The sequence below is a fragment of the Buteo buteo genome, chromosome 13 (genome assembly GCF_964188355.1).
Source record: "Buteo buteo chromosome 13, bButBut1.hap1.1, whole genome shotgun sequence".
In the NCBI taxonomy this organism is placed as follows: domain Eukaryota; kingdom Metazoa; phylum Chordata; class Aves; order Accipitriformes; family Accipitridae; genus Buteo; species Buteo buteo.
Genome location: NC_134183.1, coordinates 29,000,613 through 29,024,287, shown reverse-complemented (window position 1 = coordinate 29,024,287; position 23,675 = coordinate 29,000,613). Strand labels below are relative to the sequence as shown.

The following is a 23,675-nucleotide window of genomic DNA, read 5'->3' as shown; positions in this document are numbered from 1 at the left end:
GATTGTGGAAAAGGAAAAGGAGAGAGAGAAGAAGGAAGAGAGAGAGATTTCACTGGTCCTGGGTCCAGCGTTGGTTCAGTCAGCCGAGGGGTCCAGTCCCGGTGGGCTTGCATCCCCAGGGCTTCAGTTTGTGTCCTTTTATCATCCTTGCCCCTCCTTCAGGTGGGCACCTGAACTCGTCAGGCTAATGAGCAGTTTGTGAGCCTTTGGGCTTGGGGGTCATCTGGGGAGTGACTTCTCTTTCCCTGCAGACGTGGCCATAGTTTGATCTTTGTATCAGAACAGGGAGCTGCGCACCCTCCAGCACGCCCTCCCCCTCCTGTTGCTGCTGTCTGAGCTGATGGGCTTTTCACCTTGGCTCCTTGCTGTGCAGGGTTTGTCTTTAAGCAGAACTTGCCCCACCACAATGTTTGAGACATTAACTCTTTCAGTCTCTCACAGTAACACAGAGGTGTTTTGTCTATTGCTGAACAGAGCTTGCACAGTGTCAAGGTTTTCTCTTTTTTCCCACTCTGCCCTCTCAGTAAGCTGGGGGGTGGGAGGGCACATGGGCACGCAGCCAGGACAGCTGACCCAAACTGGCCAAAGGAGTATTCCATATTCCATACTACTTAACGTCAGGAGCCAGAAGAGGGCGTTTTCTGCATACAAGGTAGTTGTTTGGAGGCTGGCTGGGCATCGGCCCCCCTATGGGGGGTTGTGAGTGATTGCCTTTGCTTTGCTTCCCCCCGCCTTTCCTTCACTTATTAAACCATCTTTACCTCAACCCGTGAGTTTTCTCACTTTTGCTCTCAATAGTCTCTCCCCTGTCCTGCTGGAGCCAGTGTGGGTACTTGGCTGCTGGTAGAGGTAAATCTACCACAATAGGCATGAAGCTTGAAAAATACTGGCATTTTGCAGAACAATTAACAGTGACCTTTGCAGTATTAATCTGGGATTAAGTGATTAACAGCTATCGCTTCGCCTTTGTGCTTTTATATGATAAAATCTGGGAAATCGGCAGTAAGGTTGTATTAATGGGTGCTATTCACACACTGCCACTCTTCTTCAAAGGAAGAATGCCACCCCGAGATATATTTATCAACAATCTGTCTTTTTGTTTAATGGGAGTTTTGTTGGTAAGTGTTATACTGAACCAAAGAAAATATTTCTTACTTGTATATGCTGGAGTTCTTCCTTAGAAATGTCATAGTTTCCTCTGGTATGCATTGGTTTCACTGGAAAATATTATATAATTTCTTTCTATTTCCGCTCTGAAGTGGGCCAGATGGAGAACATATCACCTGGACAAATCATTGATGAACCTATTCGTCCAGTTAACATTCCACGGAAAGAAAAGGACTTCCAAGGGATGTTAGAATATAAGAAGGAAGATGAACAAAAACTTGTCAAGAATCTTATTTTAGGTAAGCATCTTTCTCATTTGCAGCCTCTGCTCCCACACACTTTGAACAATGAATGATAAGAACGCAGAATTTGCATTATGAAATGAATAGCTTATTTTGGTTTTGACAGTGTTCAGTTTATCTAAAATTCCTAAGTGTCTATTGTAATCTAATCATCCTTCCTGATAAGTATAGTACATACTAATGTGTCTGCATATTTTTTTAGCAGGCAGTTATATTTTTTTTATTCCATTCTGATATTTATGAAGAAAGGGGCTCTTCTTAGTTTTGTTCTTAGTTTTCACCGGCCATGTATAGATACGTGTGCACTATTAACTGGGGAGGTTGCGATTACCTCATATAACATCTTCAAATGACTTTACACTTAACAAAACAATGTGTGTTTGTTTTTCCCAAGAGCTGAAACCACGTGGGGTAGCTGTCAACCTGATTCCAGGACTACCAGCATATATTTTGTTCATGTGTGTACGCCATGCGGATTACCTTAATGATGACCAAAAAGTGCGGTCATTGTTGACTTCCACTATCAATGGCATCAAAAAAGTGTTGAAGGTTAGTTAGTCTGCTTGGTTTAGAAAAATGTTAATTTAAAATGTGGGTTTGATTTTATGTTAGAGGACTGAGGAAATGGCTTTGAATGAATTGGCTCTGGATTTCTGATCAGTAAACTCCTCCCACTGATGTCACAAAAAAGTTGTCTTAATAACCAACAAATTACATTGATAACATTTTATCCATATGATACCATAGATGCTTTGAATTAGTGGAAAAAGAACTACCTTCTTTTTATTTTGAATAGTCTTCCTCCTCTGAACCTACGCTTATAAGGTTTTGGATGTAGTCAAAGTTTGCATAGTGAGTCTTTGTTAATTATGCAAACCTCATGAAGTTCAACAAGGCCAAGTGCAAGGTCCTGCACGTAGGTCAGGGCAGTCCCAAGCACAAACACACGCTGGGCGATGAGTGGATTGAGAGCAGCCCTGAGGAGAAGGACTTGGGGATGTTGGTTGACGAGAAGCTCAACATGACCTGGCAGTGTGCATTTGCAGCCCAGAAAGCCAACCGAATCCTGGGCTGCATCAAAAGAAGCGTGACCAGCAGGTCGAGGGAGGTGACTCACCCCCTCTTCTCTGTTCTTGTGAGACCCCACCTGCAGTACTGTGTTCAGCTCTGGGGTCCCCAACATAAGAAGGGCATGGACCTGTTAGAGCGAGTCCAGAGGAGAGCCACGAAGATGATCAGGGGTCTGGAGCACCTCTGCTATGAAGACAGGCTGAGAGAGTTGGGGTTATTCAGCCTGGAGAAGAGAAGGCTCTGGGGAGACCTTATAGCAGCCTTCCAATACCTAAAGGGGGGCTACAAGAAAGCCAGAGGGACTCTTTAACAGGGAGTGTAGTGATAGGATGAGGCATAACAGTTTTAAACTGTAAGAGGGTAGATTTAGATTAGGTATTAGGAAAAAACTCTTCACTGTGAGGGTGGTGAGGCGCTGGGACAGGTTTCCCAGAGAAGCTGTGGATGCCTCATCCCTGGAAGTGTTCAAGGCCAGGCTGGATGGGGCTTTGAGCAACGTGGTCTAGTGGAAGGTGTCCCTGCCTGTGGCAGGGGGGTTGGAACTAGATGATCTTTAAGGTCCCTTCCAACCCAAACCATTCTATGATTCTTCAGAACACTTAATTAAAATGTTTCATTTGCAGTTTTGGTTCACAGATTTCCTCATTTGCTTCACCTACAGATTACATTGATGATAATATGTTACTGCCTAAAGTATTTGCAATGAGTTGGCTAGGAGAGTTTAGGCCAGGGGTATCTTGAAGGCAGTATTAAGACATAAATATGCTTTATGCTTCATGGAGGTTTTTAGTATTTAAATAAGACAGATGGGCTCAAAAGCCAAGCATTTCATCAAGCTACAAGTTTTGAAAAAATGTTTAGTAAGCAATCCTGCAGGAGCTTAGATATTCATAGATACTTTTGGACATTTTTAAGTGAATGGAGTGCATGCTATAGAGCTCTAGAAATTTTAATTACTCAACATATACTAGATCCTGTGTTCTTTGGTGAGGAGGGTTTGTTGTTTTGTTTTGTTTTCTGTACCAGGCTGCCAAAATGGTTATGATATAAGTGACATTCATGAAAACTGAATTGTTCTCTGCTCTTCCTCCTGGGTCTGCATCATTCCCATCCTCCCCATTGGACTCTTCACAAGAGCCATTGGGCCACAGAATGGGTGTTTTGGGAATACAGTCATATTGCCCTGTGATTTCTGCACAGAGCAGTTAGGATGGGTCTGTAAAACACAGAAAGATCATATCTGTGGAGGAAATCATATTCTGAAAGTTCTTGAAAAATACTACAGAAAACAGGGATGGTGTTTAATGGTATTTTGCCAAACCCCTTGCTTTTCTAATACGTTACTGAAATACACAAAAGTTTTGCAAAACATCAGAATCTAAGTAGCTATAAGAAAGTGGATTTCAAGTGTTTAATTGCTTAGCTAACATTTTATTAGTTTACTTCTCCTACCAGTCTTTGTTGAAATGTGTTTGGTTTTATTTTCAGAAAAGAGGTGATGACTTTGAAACAGTATCCTTCTGGCTATCTAACACCTGCCGATTTTTGCACTGTTTGAAGCAATATAGCGGAGAAGAGGTAAGCTGTGCTCCTACTCTGGTTTCTTTTGCTCTGCAATACTACTGAGAACACTGCTCTTAAACAATTCCTGTAATATCTCAAAACTAGTCAAAGTCTCCTAAAAGGGCTATACTTTTTGGGATGATGGTGATGACATCAGTGGAAAGCAGGGGGAGGTAAGATTTGAACCAGCTTCCCTTATTGCAGGCTGGGGGCCCAGAGGCTAGATGACATTGTGCTCCCAAAAATGCTAACTCAGATTAAGTAGAAGAATCTGGCTGCTAGCATTATGTTGTTTAGTAATGGTTCACTGCACTGCCTGTGAAGAAGGCCATGTTAGGTCTTTTAACCATAGTATGGCAGACCAGTTTACGTTTGGAAGCTGTGGTCTGCCTAATTCCTTTTTCAAACTTAACTGGGCTTTTGGCCATAAATGGTCAGGTGAGAACGCTCATGCTGGAGTAAGAGGGAAGGGTCTTACCTGCCAGAAAGTTGGCAGTTTGTTCCTGTGTCAGATACTTGAAGTTTCAAGTCAAGGAAGCAGATGTTGCACAAATCACAATTGAAAAGCAAATCCTACCATTGGCCTCAATCAGAAGAAGTTCCAAATTAAAGTTTTGAGGGTCTCTGACTATTATTTTGAAAGTATTATTTGTCAGTTGCATGAAAAAATACAAATACTGGGTTTGTGTAATATTATTGTGTTCCATTGAAGCATTCATTTCTGATATTTTATGAATTCAGGGGTTTATGAAGCATAATACACCTCGTCAAAATGAACACTGCCTCACGAATTTTGATTTAGCTGAATACAGACAAGTACTGAGTGATTTGGCTATTCAGATCTACCAACAACTTGTCCGAGTGTTGGAAAACATTCTGCAACCAATGATTGGTAAGGCAAAGTTGAATTCCTTAAACTTCACACCATAGTACCAAAAGGAAAATTGTGATGGTGGTAATACACTGCATCTTGTAGTTCTTCCTAACCAGTAGACTTTCATTAACAGTTCTTGTGGTATTCTGTTTATAGATGACAAGGACTATGCTGGACAGGTTGGATTAGAGGGAAAAAGTGAACTGTGGCTGTTTCTTCTGCCAGTAACAGAACAAATCAATATACCCTGTTCAAGCTTGTCATATATCATGCATTTACAGGAAGAAACTGTTAGGACAGTCTGATATTTGCTGCCCTGTCTGTTGGGAAATATCCCATGGAAAAATTAGACTTTATTTACATGAGAACTCATAATTAAAATGAATATGGAGAAAAATGGTTTGTTGTTATTACGGACAGCAGTTGGCAATGAAATAGCTAGCAGGGATGAAGCTCACATTCAGAGTTATATTTTTCATTAAAAGTACTTTTCATTTTTCTTGTCAGACAGTACTCTCACACAACTTTTCACTAAGCTTTCTAATCACAACATTTAGAAGAATGGAACAGCTCTTGGTTTGCTAACTCTGCTGCTCATATGACCATGGGAGGAAATAAGTATTTTGCTGAGCTAGAGTTAGACTTTCCTTTCAAACACACATGCTGGAATCTTTGTAAAAACCCTGTAAGTTTAGATTTTGCAGAACATAGTGGGACACAGAATTGCTGGAAATCATGGTAAAGTGTGGCTAGCAGAAAGCCCAGCCTGCTCTTCCTGTGTAAATACTGTTTTGCTGTCTTCCACAATATGCTTGCATATCAGCAATTTTCAGTCATTATAATAATGTTGTCAATCAAATGCAGTTTCAGGAATGCTGGAGCATGAGACTATCCAAGGTGTCTCAGGGGTGAAACCAACAGGGCTGCGGAAGAGAACATCCAGCATTGCCGATGAAGGAACCTACACTTTGGACTCTATTATTCGGCAGCTGAACTCTTTCCATTCAGTGATGTGTCAGCACGGAATGGATCCAGAGCTGATCAAACAGGTTGTCAAGCAGATGTTCTACATCATTGGGGCTGTAACACTTAATAATCTTCTCCTGCGCAAGGACATGTGCTCGTGGAGCAAAGGAATGCAGATAAGGTGGGAGAACTCATGTTACACTTTTCTTGAATGTGCCGCTGGAAATCTTAGTGAACTCTTGACACTGCTGAACATCATTTTAATGGAATAGCAGATACATTTTGACTACTTATTTTTCCACACACAAACAGTTGCAGATGCTGTTAAACTGATTTTGTGAGGTTCAATTAAAAAGAGTTTGGTTAACTTAGGCCAAATCCTACCTGGCTTTCAAGGAAATGTGGTAGAAGCAAAACGAAAGTATTTCATCATCAAGTAGGAATCAGAACTGTAGGTGAAATGTTGGTAGTTGTTTTCTGAGCTTTTAGAGAAGAATAGCAAACATGCCTGCTGTGTTTTTTGGATGCTCGCGGTGCAGTGGATCCCTGCTGTGTTCATCCACACTGTAGTTTGCTGCATCCTGCAGTAAAGCCATCTTATTCTGTTCCTGCATTTGGCATCTGTTGTCCAATGCGTTCTACTGGCATATGCCAGGAAATTTAGCCAAGGCATTTCCAGTCCCTTGAAAAGCCTCACTGTACATTTGCACGGATAAAATCTCATTTGCCTTTCTTCTTACACTCATCACATTCCTGCAATTAAAAGGAACAAAAACAAATAGGAAAAGTTAGTTAGAGGAAGTCTTTGGCCATAGTTTCTAACTGTTTTGAAAATCAAAATTTCCTGCCTTAATCAGAAGGAAACAGTATGAAGACAAAATTACAAGAAATGACAAGTGTGAAGGAAAAACATGTAAGAACAAAGAAGAAACACTGGGAAAGAAATTGCACATGCTTTCAATTTAGCCATAATCAAGCATTAATGTCTTGATACTTTTACCTCTTTGTACAGATACAATGTGAGTCAACTGGAGGAATGGCTACGTGATAAAAATTTGATGAATAGTGGGGCTAAAGAAACACTGGAACCCCTCATCCAGGCTGCACAATTGTTGCAAGTAAAAAAGAAAACAGATGAAGATGCAGAAGCCATTTGTTCAATGTGCAATGCACTGACTACTGCCCAGGTAAGCAAACTCTCATTATCTGTTCTGCTATCGCTTTTGAGCAGTTCTCTGCTCTGTTGGTGTTTGCTATGCCTGCCTGCACTGCTGTTGCACATGGATCAAAGATTTCTTACTGTGTTTTGCATTAGTACAACTAAAACAGTTGAAGGTGCAGGGGTAAAAAAAGGGTCAGACCCATTTGAAGTCTGATGTTCAAGATTTATTTTGAACAAGTCTCAATAGATAGTGTAGTGTGTAGTACTATACATAGTCTCTCAGTTTGTGAAAATCCTTAGAGAATACTCTTCACTCAAAGAAGTCTCTGTACTCTGGATAGCTCTGCCTAGGATACTAAGAAATGATCTTTCTGCCATCAGGGTTAGTACCCAGTTAAGTTAATGGACAATTCACACAGAGCTGTTGTCTCGGGGTCTGCAAACAAAAGTGTTAAGTTACTGTACCCATTAGCCTCAGCAGGCTGAACCAAGTGTATCTCAGTAAACAACTGAAGGCTTCTATTTATGAAAGCTTAGATTTTGTACAGATAAGTTGTGCTTTTTTTTTAACCATGCTACATTTGCATAGAGCATGTACAGGAATAAATGGATCCATCTCAGCCAGACCCAATACAACATCTTTGATGATTACTGAATATTGCCATCAGGAAAAGAAAGAAATTTCTCTATTTCTTTCACAATGGTGTCAGCACTTGTGGTTGGATTGATATAGCTGTTTTTATTTAGTAATTCACATTGCAGGAAAACCTGTTAGTTGTGTACTGAAATTAGAATTCCATATGCTTCAAGTGTTTTAACTTTGTTAAAAAGTGTTGTGGTTTTTTTGGAAGAGAATCATGTAAAAAAACAAAGAGAATTTTTTATAAGTTTTACAAGTTTAACCTGTATTATTATTTAAAGTCTTTGTGATGCAGTTCTTTCCTTTGGTGGTTTTAGCCCTATATTTAGAGAAATAGCTCACTCTCTTGAAAAACAGTGAAGTCGTAAGACTCTCTTGAGTGGAAGCTACAGAAGGTCATAATTATAGGGTCAAAATTAGGGTGAGAAATACAGCATGTTTCCAGGGGGGTTAGGAACACAATTAGTTACTTATCATCTGATTTCCATAGTTTGGTATTTTCCACACACATGTAGAAATTTAGAGTTTCTGCCTCCAAAGAACACATGTTCTGAAGCAGTCAGTCGTATAACATAGCATTAAGCAGGTGATGGAATTCTGTATGAATCAATAAAGCAAAAAAATAACAAATAGTTGTAAAGAATTTTCTTTTTAAAATAGCTTATTTTAAAAGTATATTATTAGTAACCATGGATGCATCTGTTGATTCATCGGTAAAATGAACCTAAGAATGGTTGTTGTTCTTCACAGATTGTAAAAGTTCTGAATTTGTATACTCCAGTAAATGAGTTTGAAGAGAGAGTCTTGGTATCATTTATACGTACAATACAGGTATGGCTATATCTTTTCATCAAAAATCATTTGACTATTTCTAAGAAACCCTCTGATGAGCCAAAATAGCTTGTGTCCTGAAATACATTCAGGAATCTGATGTAAACTAGGCTTTTTAGCTATGTTGAAAAGGTGATGTCAGCCTTAAAATTTTAAGCAATCACAATTTACTGCCTCCAAGACTTGCATGAAAATGTTAGTTTCCCTGTCAATATGTATGAGATTTTTGGAAGGTGAAAGGGTTTTGTGCTTATACATCTTTGTGTATGTAAACATGCTTGTATGCCAACTTTTCAAGTGGCAATATTTATATATGCAAATTTGCTTTTGTGAGACCTGTGTCTACATGAGAAGCTCCAACTGCTTTGAAAACTGAGGCCTATGTTCATTCCAAAGTTCTGCATTTAGCCCTTCTAGTTTTATATATATTGATGAAAATGAAACATTTTGAAAATTCCAAAGAAAAGCAGCCAGTAGAGCAAAATGAAAGAAACAAAGATGATCTTTCTGGTCTGTTAGAAAGCAAATTATATTACTAGCAGGATAAGGGAGATTGGGAAGGTAGAACTGAGATAAAACTATAACTGCACTTACTGAAAAGATGGAGTTATCAGATGGTGGGCAAATTCTTCCTTTTGCAAGGAATCTACATATCTTCAGATTGCATTGTAAGGGGAAGATATGCAGAACTGAAAATGACAAAAGTAACTACAATTTAATGGCATAATTGTTGCAAATGTGTCTGGTCAAGTTAGCATAGAGTGTGTGTCTGAACACAGGTGTATCTGTAAGCACAGATGAAATACTACCTTTTACAAGATTATTATTATCAATTAAGTGGCTAAATGCTCACGTAATCACTTTCTTATCTTTCCAGATGCGTCTGCGAGACAGGAAGGACTCTCCTCAGTTGCTCATGGATGCTAAACATATCTTTCCTGTTACTTTTCCTTTTAATCCATCCTCTCTGGCACTAGAAACCATTCAGATCCCAGCCAGCTTGGGCCTGGGCTTCATATCACGTGTCTGATCCCAAGGATGTACCATCAGTGTTAGATGGAGAATCGGTTGCCTGATATCTTTACCCATTAAAACATAGTGAGCCACTGAAAACACATTTTTTGAACAGTCTATATTTTCCCAGATCTGTAGTAAAAGTAGCTGGAAAACTACATAACAGCACCACAGATTGAAGGCTAATAGAAAGATGTGCATTTATGTTCAGTCTTTGCATTTATGAGGACATCACTGATCCATACATTTCCAGAATATGGAAATCGGGCTTGGACAAAAATTGTGTGTTCAGCTGTCTAGAGACATTTTTAGATCTTTAGTAACATATTTAAATAATGTAAATTAAACTCCATATGTAGTCTTCTCATAGGCGGGGACCAACAGGGACAGTCACAGTCCTGAACATGGGAGACTTGAAAGTAAGGCATTTTGTAGTAGAATACACAGTCACTTGGGAGCCTGTTACATTTAATTTGTAAAAACTGGAATGGAGAAACACAAACTGGCAATATTTAAAATGATTTCTTAAACCACTTCCTTATTTATGTCAGTTTGACATAAATTCTAGTGATAAGTCTTATAGCTCACTATATGCTATAACTTAGGTGTTCATTTGTTAGTACTGTGGTTTGCCAAGCATACTAAATCACTGCTGCATATTGTGTTCTTTTAAATGTATGACAGTATCATACTAAGCACTAAAAATAAGATATTTCATTTTTTGTTGTCAACCTTATTTACAGTCCAATGCAGTCTGTTACTTTAACTGGATTTTTGCAAATGGTATCAATTAACACCTGTAGAGGAAAATGGTAACTAAGCACAAGTAGCACACTGGAAATTACATGTTTAGTTATTTTTAAAAGTAGTTAGCTAAAAATACAGTATCTTGAAGCAAATGATCAGAAGTCAATAATGATTTTAGTATTTATTTAGATTTTGTAGTCTGTCTAATGTTACTTGTTTGTAGACCCCAGAGATGACTGTGTGTATTTTGAGTAGAATCTCTTTTGTTCTGTTGCCACTTAAAAAAAAAAAAAAAAGAAAAAAAAAGTATTCTTTCATACTGGAATTTGAGATTAAAAACTTTAATAGAAAATTTCTGCAGTAGCCCAAGGCTCTCATTCTTTGAAAGGCTGACTAACAAGAACATTAAGTAGGTTTTGACTATGATGCTGTCATTTGACTATGATTCATGCTGATTTAATGGTTGGAGATCCAGAGTGCATAATGAGAAACTGAGTTACTTTGGATATTGCACATCTTACTGGAAAGATTTTTCTGTCTCGCACATCTTGGATCTGCTATATGGAATTCACATTTCACAATGTGCAACATAAGCATAGAAACTTTGTTTAAGGTTCCAGTTCTGAACTTTAAAACAGGTAGTTTGTGGTGTATGGCTCAAATATACATGTAAAAGAAAGCCACACACATTGTTCAGTTGCATTGTGCAATATTTTTTTATGTATTATAATAATTAGCAGCTTAGCATTAACATTCATTTCTTTGAATATATTGAGAAATAATCTAGAGGTACACTATCAGACTATCTGGTACTAATCTGCCTGCAAACTCACAGAAAAAAAATTGCTGTTAAGCAAACTGAAACATTTCAGTTATGTTTTACTTGAGAGGTAGACATGCTGTTTGTATGGTTGCTAAAATCAGTAGTAAAGACAACCTAAACTTTGTCAGTAGCATTTTAAGATGCTCATGTTGTCTTATTTTCAAATGTGTATGCCCCATATTATGTTTGATGGATCATGCCAGTACTTCCAAGAACCTAATACTGCATTGCATAAATGTTTTGAATGATCTTTGCTAAATGATTTAGATTGTTTTCCTGTGCATGGTATACCAAACACTCTTTTTTCAAATGTTACTTGTTTTCCGAAACTACGGCTACTGTTAAGTGGCTCCAAATAAGGAAGGTATAATGTAGTTTTCAGGCTGTTAGGGGTACTGTACTTGCAAGAATGTAATGGGGAAGACTTCACATCCAGTAACGAGGTTAGGAAAGAAAATACGTGAGAACATGCTGACCTACAAATTTTTTCTTCTATTGAAAAACAAACAATTGGCATTACAGTATGTTCATACTGTAGATCAAGAAATGTATCCACTACTTAAGCATTATTCTATTAAAATGTATGCCTAAATGTATTTTTGTTTATTTTTTAAGTTTGTTTACCTGTAAAAAGCCTTATTGTATCTTGTTTCCTTAAAAAAAGTAGTGTTTAGTAATTTATAGTTATTATCCTTAAACTCAGTGGTTTGACTGGTATTACTTTTATATCACATTAAAAGTATATGCTGCTTGACATGTTTTAAAGGAAAATATTTTTAAGTTGGAATAGATGTGTAATTGGTAATTCATCTAACATTTTACATGGCAGTATTTTTCATGCACTTTTCAGAAGTAAAATTTTAGTGTCAGTGTATAATATATCCTTCACCTTAGGACTAATATCTCTTTAACCATGGAATATAATGCAGAATTATTTTAACAACTTTTGTTTCCTTTGAATCATTGTTATGCTCTTTTAATGTGGACATATCTTTTATATTTTAATTTATTATCTATTGCTATGATAGATTTTATCAGATGCTGGAAAAATACTTGTCAATGACCCCTTAGAATTATATACAGTTATTCTAGAGATTTTGCACAATAATTACCTCATTCAGTTTGGTGTATTTTTATTCCAGTGATCATTTTATTCTGATATTTAGGACACAGTCTTCTATCCAGATTTTGAAAGTCTCTCAGACTTCAGTTTGCGATGGAATGTGAAAGTGCTTAAGTCCCTTAAATGCGGTTAGTCTGTTCTATCTATCACAAGAAAAAAATAGGATCAACTTCAATGCTGAAAAGTAGATTGATATCCAATAACATTCGTTCCCAACTTGGAAACACCAGCATTTGCAATTTGAAGGTCTGCGTAATTCGGTTTAAACTGAACACATTTCAAATAGCGTACAAAAACTATGAGTAAACACTTGGGTTTTCTAAGATACCGATACATCATGTGATAAATAAAAGCCTTTAAACATAGGTTTTCACTCGATGCCACTACAGTCCATAGATGAAAACCAAAACATTGTCAGAATGACCTGAGCTCTGATCTGTTGTAGTGTCTGATGTTGTACTTAGTAAATGTATGCATCATAAAAACTGTAGCTTAATAGCTATCACTGGAAAATGTCCAAATAAAAATACAACTGTAAGATTTGCTCTGGATTTTTTTGGTTGGTTGGTTGTTCATAAGCTGCGTGCTGGCATAGTCCCCAGATGATCACTTGGGTTTGCTCTGCCTTCATAGCAGACTTAGCGTTGACTGCCACCGGAGTTGGTTAAAATCTGAGGATTGCATAAATACACACCCAGATACCAGCAGTGTGCCATAAACTGCTGTGAAATTATTTGAAAATATTTTGTTCGACATAACCCACTTCCGCTAGGATATTTGGTCACCAAATATTAACTGTTACTGAAATAAGAATTAAGATTTGTACTTTTCTAAGACATTGTCTTCTGCGCCATGAAAGCTCTTTGGTGCCAGGCAGGCAGGGAGGGCTGGTGGGCCCGTGGGCACGTATCCGCCTGCCAAAACCCGGTATGATGTTTATTCAAATCTCCTTCCTCGGGAAGGCTATTTAAAGATAAAGCCTACTAGTGCCCTAAGCTTACTAAATGCATTCCGAGTTGTTTATTTTTCTCCAAGTTTGCTGGAGAAACTCCTTCATGGTGTCTTACGGAAGGTGACGAATGTTTCTGTTGTTTTTCCCTCGTCGGTCAGGAATGGCTCCCCTCTGATCCCTCTGGCAGCTGGAGCGGCCGTTATTCCTAACCCCTAGGGGTGCATCCAAGATGCCAGCTTTGCCAATGTGGTAACCGGGGCCACTCCTCATCTCCACCATGCTTCCGTACCTGTCAAAATGAGGAGCTAGCGTGCAAGCTGTCCGCATAGAGGGCCGCACACAGGAGTGCTTTAACCGGGCGCTGCGGGTCACCGAGGCGAGCAGAGCGCCTCAGCCGTGCCTCCGGCGGGGAACCGCCTCCCTCCTCCGCGGGGAAGGCCCGGCCCCGGCTGGGACAGGCGCAGGAGCCGGGCCGGGCCGGGCCGCATGCCCACGCCTCGGGGGCGGTGGCCGGGGGCGGGTCGCGGCCACTTGCCGCCTGCGGAACCTGCCGCACCACGTCTCTCCCCCCGCGGGCGGCCCGGAGCGGCAGCGGCGGCGGCTCTGGCCCCATGGCGCTGGCCGAGCTCTACACCCAGGTGAGCGGGGCGGGGAGCGGCCCGCGGGGGTACCGGGCCGCCATGGCAGGGGCGGCGCCTGAGGGGAAGCGGCGGCGCCTTGACCCGCGCCCGCTGAGGGGGCGACGGCCGCCCCGTGAGGGGAAGGGGAAGGGGAAAAGGGTGACCGGGCCGGGCGAGCAACGCCGGGCTCGCCGGGGTGCGCCTGTGGGTTTTGCGACTTCTGGGGTTGCGGCGGCGGTGCGGTAAAATGTTGAGCCGCTTGCGTTACTGACAGAGTTGGCGGGTCTGGACCTGACGGGAGGGGACGCGTCAGCCGCACCGGGCAGCGGAGCTGAAGCACATCGGAGGGGCTGCGAAATCCCAGGGCAGCGTGGGAAGATACTTCTTTTCTGAGAGAAATACTTCTTTTTTTGAGGCTTTCCGTCTTTAGGTGGAGGTCTCTGATGCGCTAGCCAGCGATTAGGCAATTCTAAAGTTTCAGAGCGCTTGCCCAGCCGCTCAGTCGCGGAGTGCTCGCTTTTGTTACGCGAATATTGAGTACCTTTGGCAGAACTTGGTACAAAAGCAAAGGTTTTTCCTCCTTAATGCGGCTGCTGTATTTTTTGCGCAATTTTTCCCACTTTTCCTGTAGTCACCAGCGTTGTGACATGTAATTTGTTTGCTTAGCTTTACATAGCAAAATTAACGTGCATATATTACTGCTTTATAAGCCCGTGTCTCTTCTATCGCAAAAGCAGCTGCCATAATAAACTCCTACTCAGCCTTGTGCTGCAGTGGTATTTATTCACTTGTTGTCGTGGTACCACACTCGGAGCAGCTGAAAGAACAAATGGGGTTTTTTTAAGCAGGAATGAGGTTAGGCAGGTGAAGGGGAGGAAGGAGTGTGGGTGTAACTTGATACGAAAATGAGCAAACTCTCTTCTGTTTACTTGCAAGGCAGGGTTTGGAGAAAGCAAACTTTGGTAGGCTGGGTACATTTGCCAATGGAGGCTCCTGGAACTGCAGAGACTTTTTCTGAAGAATCAGTACTTCGATCACATGCTTTTCCCTCCCTTTCTTGTCCGTGACCTCGTGCAGTTCACCTTCTTACATGGGAACACGCTATGTGCCCCTGAGGCTATTTGGTGGCAGTATTCTTGACTCGCATAGAATAACAGCAAGTAAAGAATTCAATTTAACAGCTGTGAGTAGATAAGTATTTTTTATAAGCCAGGAAACCAATGTAGCATAGGAATGACACAAAAGTCAATTTGTACTCAGATATACGTGGAAAAAGCAAAGTTAAAACTGATTGAATTTAACCATGTCTTTCATAGGCCCATTAAATGGATATTTGCGAAGCTGGGTTTTTCTCCCTTTGGTCAGATAGATGAAAACATTGTCATCATTGTGGGTTGGGGTTGTTTAGAAGACGTCTTTGTGATTTTGGATATTGCGTGAAAAAATGCCATCATGCTGAAGGCATCAGCAAAGAGGTATCGTGAAAGTGGCTGAGGTTTCGATTAGTGTTCATCACCTGACATGCATGCCAGGTTGGCATATGGTTGACCAGAAATGTCAATCTCCATCCTTAGAGATAACTGAAAACTCAGCTGGAGAGGTCACTGAGCAACCCAAGCTAATTTGCAGGATGTCCTTGCGAAAGTCCATCTTACCCTAAATAGTTTGATGTTGATCCTCAGGGGTTAGAGTTGAGAAAGCTACTGTTGAGGTACAGTGCAGTTTGTAGGGACCTCTGTAGGCACCCACCATTGGCAGTGTCTTCAGTGGGCTTCTTGGGGCAGAGACCCTCGTGTTCTGAGGATCTGCTGGAGCTTCCAGGGCTTCCTCCAAATTAGAGAGGAAAAAAGTCATTTATGCTAAAAACAACAGTTGCAACACCAAAATGAGAAGGTATATGAGTCTCCAAGGTATCTGTGGGTATGCTAGCACTTCATGAAATCCTTGACTAATGTTAATTTCTCAAGTAAGCAGCTGCAGCAGTTCTCACAGGTTTATTTAAACACAGTTAGTTTCAACTGACTGTGAATATAGCTAGGGTAAGGGAATTAAACAAAGGGTTCTGGCTATCAAAACAGAAAGATGCTGGAAGAAGATTATATGGCATGGGTGCTTGCGCAAGTAGGGACTGAATGGTTCTGTGCTCTCTAGTGTTACTTTATCACAAATTACAGGAGAGATGGACAGTAAGAAACTCAGTACTAGCATGTACTGGTGATTTTCAGGCGCTTTTTTTGACATCACTGTCCTTCCTCCTGTCCTCTCCTTACATCCAAATATAGTCTTCAATGTTATCTTCATTGCCTTCTGAGATAAACACTATACGGTATAAAAAAAATTTTGCACCAAGATTTAAGGAAGATGGTGACATGTCAGAAGTGGTCTCAAACTGCAATTCCCTGAACAGAAGTGATTTCAATGTTAATAGTTGATGCATTAGGGAGGCTTTTAGGGATGCTGCTGCTTTGTTAAACTCTGGCAGGATGAGAAGGGCACACTCCACATCAGTGAAGAAATTCCTGACTTATTGACGTTGCCAGCTGTGTTATGCCCTTTTAAGGAATGCTGTTCCCTATAGTTTCTAGGGTGTTTCCTATAGCTTCTAGGGCAGAGCTTTAAAGATGTTGCTACTGCTTCAGCATTTTAACTCCAACACAGGAGAATCAAATGGTTTGAATGGTGTAATCTACATTCAAACATTTATGCTTCAGAAAGCTAGAGGTAATTCTGTTGTCTCAATTCTTCAAATACCTAAAAGAAAATTACAACTCATCTGCTTCTGTTGGAAAGAAGTGCTTTTAGGAAGGGCGTTTTCTTCCTGAGGCAGAGCTGAAGTACCTTACTGGGACTGAGCTCAGTTAAGCCAGCTGATTGCTTGTAAAGAAAGAAACCTGCCAGTAGTCTTTGAAGTTTGCCCTAGAAGAGGGGAAGATGTTTGGAGGTTGCACTTCAGTCCCATTAAAAGAAGGGTAACTGTGCAGGGTCTTCCTTGTGTATACATTTGTGCCTATGGCAAAATGCTTTCTAAGTTCAGTATCCTATACTTGATTTCAGGGAAGTGATTGTGTAAATTCTGGTAAGCGAGATGCTTTCTCTGGTACTTGCTCGTTTGAAATCTCCTAGAAATCAGGGCTCTGCCTTAAGTGTATTTTACTCTCTTTGTTCAGTGTTAGAGGGTTTGAAGAGCCTGGCAACGGTCTGGCCCTTTTTCACCTTCCTGCACACTGTGTTGTTCTGCAGACTCTACACTAACCAGGAGCAGAACAAGCATGTCTGAGAAATGAGTCTGCTTTCATTTTTTTCTTTCACAAAGAATAACTAAAACACAAAAACACAGCCTGCTGTACAGAGCTAATAATAATCCCCAAAAGTTCTGGCATCCAGTTCAGCTTTTAGGTTGCCCTTGACATTTGAAAACTATTTTTTATGCTAGTCTGGTATTATGATAATAGCTAAGCTAACTATTATCTTGTTTTTCTGTTGTAGTACAATAGGGTTTGGATCCCTGATAATGAAGAAGTTTGGCAGTCTGCGGAAATCACAAAAAACTACAAAACTGGAGACTGTTTTCTCCATGTGCAATTAGAAGATGGAACTGTAAGGAGGAAAGCCTTAATTATTGTGGGGTTTGCTGAGATATGTTAATGTAGAAACATAGGACTCACCATTACAGGATCTAAATGACTTGTCTATATTTTCTTTTATGCTAATCGCGCAGTGACCAGAAGTTTATCATATTGAAATTTGTACAGTAAACAGCTGTTACCTAAAAATATGAAGAGTGTAATTCTACTATCTGTATAACATTAGAATAGAACACGTAACCTTGAAGATCACTTCATTTTTGAAACAAACGCTGAAACTCAAGTCGAAGTAAATCAGAAGTGCGAGGCAGGCATAGTTATCTCTCACAGAACTAGCTGTTGCTTTTTTTTTCCCTAAAGTTGGTGCTTTATGTAAGATCTGTTAATTTTAGTATCTGAGTTCTTTACAAATTTAATATTTTGAAAACAGTATTTCTGTATTTCTGCATTCCTGTTCTGTAAAGACAACTATTAAATATATGATTAAATGGATTTGTTGAAAGAAACAGAAGTGAGTTTTAAACTTAGTGTTTAAAAGTTTAAACCGAAGTGTTTAAGAAAACCGAAGGGTTACAAGGTTTAAGAAAAGGGTTTAAGAAAACCGAAGGGTTACAAGGATGGTTTTAGAGCTGACTTAAATTCTGACCAGGTGCTTACTTTCATTCAGTTGCAGCTGGTCTACCATTTTCATCTGTACTTGAAATATGCATGCATTTAGAGAGCTAAACACGTTTTCATTTTTACAGATTTCAATACAAAATGTTGTAAATAAAGAGAAGGTGGCTTTCTTTTTCATAAATGATGAAGAGCTCCATCTTACTTTTGTGATCTCCAAGTCCCCTAAGTTCAGTGGAATGTATGCAACTGATGAAATACAAGATCAGACAGGGCTCTGTCAACCCTGTAGCTCCGTTTAAAAAATAGAAGATTAATTTGTGTTTATGCAAACATAATGCATTTTAGGATATTTCAAGTCATTTTTGTTGACAGGAACTGAATTACCCTGTTGATCCAACTGCTCTGCCACCCCTACGAAATCCTGACATACTTGTTGGTGAAAATGATCTCACTGCACTTAGTTATCTCCATGAACCAGCTGTTCTACACAATCTTAAAGTTCGTTTTGTGGAGTCTAAGCTAATCTACACCTATAGTGGTAAGCAAAGTAAAATGCAAGGTTTAAAAAAAATTCTTGAGTTTTTCTTAAATTCTTAAAATAAAAAATAATAATCTTGGGTTAGTTTGCAATATGATGTGAGTACTGTTTTCCTCAAGTGTATTTTAACTCATTCAAGTTAACTCATTTTTATATGAGTATAGACTTGTTTGTTGATCAGGATCTCCTACCTAGTTTAGAAAATATTGCTACTTTGAATCAGTTTAACTGTTGTTGCCAAAAACTGGCATTTCATTGAACTAACCTGTGTTTTATTTTTGTTTTGCACACTTGGTTGTAGGAATAATTTTGGTTGCAATAAACCCCTATAAACAGTTGCCAATATATGGAGATGCTATTATCCATGCATATAGTGGGCAAAACATGGGGGACATGGATCCACATATATTTGCTGTGGCAGAAGAAGCATACAAGCAAATGGCAAGGTTCAGTATGTTGTTTAATGTTCATAAATAACACTTGAAGACTAGTGGCAGTCAGTGTTATTTGTCATTTAATTTAACTGTGTATGTGCCACTGGCTATTAAGAATACCTTTGAATGGGTGGCTTAACTAGAGGAGGAGTAATTCCTTAACCAGCTGAGGAGTTTCTAGAACTCATAACTATTTTCATTCTTGATTAGGGGCAAAACACTGTCTTAGCTGAGTGAATAGCAATGACATCAGCCTAGAGGTTACAGCCAAAGAGGGGTAAGAGAAGAACAGATGAAAGATGGAACCGATATGACAGTTGACCACAGCTGTGTTTTCATACATTTGTTTCATATATATAATACTTACATTTACACATACATTTTAGACATGTCTGATTTAAACTGTCTGATTATTTGGTTTTAGAAATAACAAAAATCAGTCTATTATAGTTAGTGGAGAATCAGGAGCTGGAAAGACTGTGTCTGCAAGATACACTATGAGATACTTTGCCACTGTGAGTAAGTCAAACAGCAATGCAGATGTGGAGGATAAAGTACTGGCATCCAATCCAATAACTGAGGTAAGTTTCAGAGAGTATCTTTCAAGTCTGTACTCATCAAAGAAAGAATTTTGGGAGCTGCCGGGAATCTTTGGAATCTTTAGGAATGTTTTATCTGCCTGAGTTAGATATCTAAATTAGAAGTTTAGCCTCTGAATGTTACTGATGGAAAGAGGTAGTCAGCTTCAGGAACACCCAGGTTCTGCCTAATTTACCAGTGGCCCTTTGGAGGCACTAGTTTGCCTCCATAGTTTTCTCTTACCACATCCAGTTAACTAGGTGATGAGAAAACAATATTGAACAGTTGTTTGTTTGTTTTTACTAATTGGAATAGAAACTGGTTAAGGTTCCTTATGGTGGGAAAAAGTACTTTCTCTGATTCTTAGTTTATGTAGTGTTATACTATTTGACTTGAGGCTTATCTTCAAATTTGGGCCTCAAAATTTAAATCTCACAGCTCAGTGCTGAGATTGATCCTTGACCACCTTTGATTTTAGGAAATTGTAGTTGAGTCATGTTTTGACAAACTTATTTTTATGAAAGATGCAAGTAAAACAAATTCTAAAAGTTTATAATTTTTGTAGGCTGTCGGCAATGCAAAAACCACGCGGAATGATAATAGCAGTCGATTTGGAAAATACACTGAAATCAGTTTTGATCAGAGTTATCAAATCATTGGAGCTAACATGAGAACATACCTTCTTGAGAAATCCAGAGTTGTCTTTCAGGTGGGTGAAATAAAGTTAAAAACAGCCAATGTCAGTATAGCTACTAAAGTACTATTCTTTACTAGTTTTATATAGAAAATGTTATGTGAAGTTCTGAATAGTATACCTAATTAGCATTTTATGTATTTTTTAATAGGAACTAATCTTACTTATAGTAAGAAACTAATTTATTCCATGTTCTTCCTTATGTTAAGTGGAGAATGTATCTCAGGGACAATTCCCTGAGTTAAGTGTGAAGAGTATTTGAGAAATCTGTGACTTTCAGTCACAATAGTAACACATGCCAATTGTATCTGGAAAGGAACAGCGTACAAGGCTAGAGCTTATTGCATGTGACTTGTTACAGTGTCAGAGCGTAATTGTGATAATCTACTGAAGAAAGCATTTAATTTTATAAAACTGTTTTTACAAAGTTTTACTTTTTAGTAGTATTGTAACTTTTTAAGTTCTATGAAAAATACTTCTATGTATCTGCTGCCTAAAGGATGGTTTGGAAATAGAGTTTTCTGAGTTACCGTGGTGCAGTGTTTCAGCTGCCACTTCTACACAGTTATTCATTACAGTATTTTTCAGTTCTTACTAGTAGATGGTTGTTCAAGCTGAAGAAATTATTCGAGTAACAGCCTTGGGGAAAGAACTCAGCATATCGGTAATGGAAATAAAGTATAATTAAATGTATCACTTTCAAAGCTCTTGTTGAAGTCTAAGATGTGCCATTTTAATATTGGGCAATTTCTTTGCCAAACTATGTTGCAGGAGAATTTAGCCTTCAAGTATCATTGTGTCTTTACAGTAGTGTTGAATATTGAACATTTTTCTGTTTGTTGGGGTTTTTTGTTGTTTTTTTTCATTGTTTTTTTTTCTTTCTTTCTGTAATGGTATTCTTTGCTTAATTTACAGTCAGAGAATGAGAGAAACTACCATATATTTTATCAGTTGTGTGCATCTGCTATGCAACCTGAATTTAAGCATCTTAAATTGGGTAGGTCTCAAGAAAATAACCTACTCTTCATTTTTGCAGTGCAGTATTTTGAAGATTGGATTTTCAAATGCTAGGATGTTAAGTGCTTTATAGCATCAATCTCACAGACTTACAATGGGACTTGCATTTTTAAGTCACTTAGCTATTAATCCTGCTTGTATTGAACTTGGTAGCAAATCCCTAGTAACTTGAATAGTGCATGATCAAGTAAGTACCTAAGTGTCTTTGAAAATCTTATCCTAATACTTTCTGCAGTGACAGATGCCATAATGACAGTTTAGGGGCTTGATTCATTTATCTACAGAGAAGCTTTAATGCCACCTGGGAGGAACAGACCTTAAGTATATGTTTACTCAGTCTTCATTCCTGTTTGTTTATTAGATCAAGTATTATGATTGCTAGGAATTATGAATACTAATTTGTGTCAGCTTAACCGAGTTAGGCACATGAATTTGTCTCAGAAAAAGAGGACCTCCAGCTCATGGCTGAAGAGCTGTTGTCTGACAGAATCTTTAATTTTCTGGTGTTATAAGAGTCTTTAAGAAATGGCTATCCCCAGCCCTGAATTTTCCAGTATTACAGATTTTGCTTCTTATCTATAGGAAGTGCAGAAGAATTTAACTACACAAGAATGGGCGGCAGCACAGTAATTGAAGGAGTTGATGACAGAGCAAATATGGTGGAGACTCAGAAGACATTTGCCTTACTGGGTAAATTCTTGGGTGTACCTTTTCAATAGATTTAAAAATTGGATTTTTTTCTGAAATGTGCAAGGGTGGATTGTTTCTGAAATGTCCAAAACATTATTAGTAATTACCAAAATAATTTCTTTCATACCTTATCCATTGCATTGATGGTCTGGTTTAGAAGTACTAGGCAAGAGCAAATGGCTGTTAGCAAAGAAGCTTCCAATTCCACTTCTGTCACAGCATGTTAGCTTAAGGGCCAATAAGACTCCAGCCTTAGTGATTTTGACCATTAACAATGAACGCTAGCCATAGGAATTGGAAGCTTCTTTGCCCCTATATGGCATATGTGAAACCAGATGAGACTTGAGCTGGCACTTGGGGAGGTGCAGGGAGTTTATGCCTGATCTCTCATCAGATCAGACAGGCAGAAAGTAGGCAGAACTAAGGCTTTGCATAGTAGTATAGTAGTCTGCAGAGATGCTATACAATTCTTGGCTACACAACAAAGCAAGTAATCCAGCAGTGTGCTATTTTATTTTAAATACTCAGAAACAGTACAATTAATTAATCAATAATTGTTTTTTTAGGTCTGAAGGGGGATTTTCAGATGGATGTTTTTAAAATGCTGGCAGCAATCCTGCACTTAGGCAACGTGGAAATAACAGCTGTTGGAGATGAAAAATCATCCATCAGTGTAAGGAAGTAGCTCATTCAGATACCAATGTTTTCTTTTATATTCTATGCCAAAAGTCCTTTAGCAATACTTTTTCTCATATTTGGGGCTCAGAGTAGCATTAAAACTGGTATACTAAACTTGAGAGATTTCTCCATCTTTATCTGTATAGAATCACAGCAAGTGTTTATGCGAATCCTGTTTTGTGCCCAAGCTCAGAAAGTCTGAACAAAAGGCAAAATGTGGCTATTGGAACCCCATGTCCAATTGATCGACAGCTGTTGGAAAAGCCATTTGGGACTGTCTGCAGGATACAGGAAACAGAGCATTGTCAGAGCTGCTCAGAATGTGTCCCAGCAGACTATGCAAGTCTAAAAAGCAAGGACACCTAAGCATAGACTAAAGTAACTTTTTCTTCCAGTGTCTTAATCCAAAGCATGTCATCCAGTCTAAGTTTTTCTCTCCTATATGAGGAGCTCTATCCAGTTTTATTTGCTTTAGCTCTTCTTGATATTTTGCCAGATGAAGTGAGCAGAGCCCCTTGTCTATCTAAAAGTAAAAGTCATAGTTTGATGTCAGGGGTGCCAGGATTTCACTGTCTACACAACAGTTAAAGTATTAAATGTAATCTAATAATATTTATTTATCTTCTTTAAAGCTGGAAGATAAACATCTCAACATATTCTGTGAACTTCTGGATTTAAATTGTGACAAAATGGCACAATGGTTGTGCCACCGAAAGATTATCACTACCTCAGAGACTGTAATAAAGCCAATGACAAGAGCTCAGGCTGTTAATGCAAGGGATGCTCTGGCAAAGAAGATCTATTCTCATTTATTTGACTTTATTGTGGAAAGAATTAACCAAGCTTTGCAGTTTCCTGGCAAACAACATACTTTTATTGGTGTTTTGGACATTTATGGGTAAGAATGTCAAACAAATTTACTTTAAGTTGTGCCTTTTCTTTGGAGTTGATAAGAGGCACTTTTTAGTTTGTGCTGGTAATGAATTTGGAGGGGTTTGTTTTACTAAAAGGTCACAGTCATGGAAGTTCTTTAGCATCCAGAGTAATG

The 23,675-nt window shown here is 39.0% G+C and overlaps 2 protein-coding genes across 11 annotated transcripts in view; both read left to right on the top strand.

Moving 5' to 3' along the window:
• The window catches only part of MYO5A (myosin VA), a 105,530-nt gene extending 92,762 nt beyond the window's left edge, over window positions 1–12,768 (top strand). For all 9 annotated transcript variants that reach the window (XM_075045292.1, XM_075045290.1, XM_075045288.1 and 6 more), the window contains 8 exons: window positions 1,260–1,406; window positions 1,804–1,958; window positions 3,969–4,058; window positions 4,785–4,935; window positions 5,782–6,064; window positions 6,896–7,070; window positions 8,436–8,516; window positions 9,394–12,768. In XM_075045292.1, coding sequence (XP_074901393.1) covers window positions 1,260–1,406; window positions 1,804–1,958; window positions 3,969–4,058; window positions 4,785–4,935; window positions 5,782–6,064; window positions 6,896–7,070; window positions 8,436–8,516; window positions 9,394–9,546 — 1,235 coding nt within the window. In that variant the 3' untranslated portion in view covers window positions 9,547–12,768. The remainder of the gene's footprint in view (window positions 1–1,259; window positions 1,407–1,803; window positions 1,959–3,968; window positions 4,059–4,784; window positions 4,936–5,781; window positions 6,065–6,895; window positions 7,071–8,435; window positions 8,517–9,393) is intronic.
• Window positions 12,769–13,671: 903 nt separating this feature from the next.
• The window catches only part of MYO5C (myosin VC), a 37,717-nt gene continuing 27,713 nt past the window's right edge, over window positions 13,672–23,675 (top strand). Inside the window, exons 1-10 of one of the 2 annotated variants that reach the window (XM_075045282.1) lie at window positions 13,672–13,813; window positions 17,282–17,392; window positions 18,370–18,535; window positions 18,837–18,981; window positions 19,394–19,550; window positions 20,114–20,257; window positions 21,158–21,239; window positions 21,842–21,949; window positions 22,516–22,622; window positions 23,260–23,525. In XM_075045282.1, the coding sequence (XP_074901383.1) occupies window positions 13,787–13,813; window positions 17,282–17,392; window positions 18,370–18,535; window positions 18,837–18,981; window positions 19,394–19,550; window positions 20,114–20,257; window positions 21,158–21,239; window positions 21,842–21,949; window positions 22,516–22,622; window positions 23,260–23,525 (1,313 nt within the window). In that variant the 5' untranslated portion in view covers window positions 13,672–13,786. Of the gene's footprint in view, window positions 13,814–17,281; window positions 17,393–18,369; window positions 18,536–18,836; window positions 18,982–19,393; window positions 19,551–20,113; window positions 20,258–21,157; window positions 21,240–21,841; window positions 21,950–22,515; window positions 22,623–23,259; window positions 23,526–23,675 lie in introns of those variants that run through there. The other variant, XM_075045283.1, reaches the window with a different exon arrangement.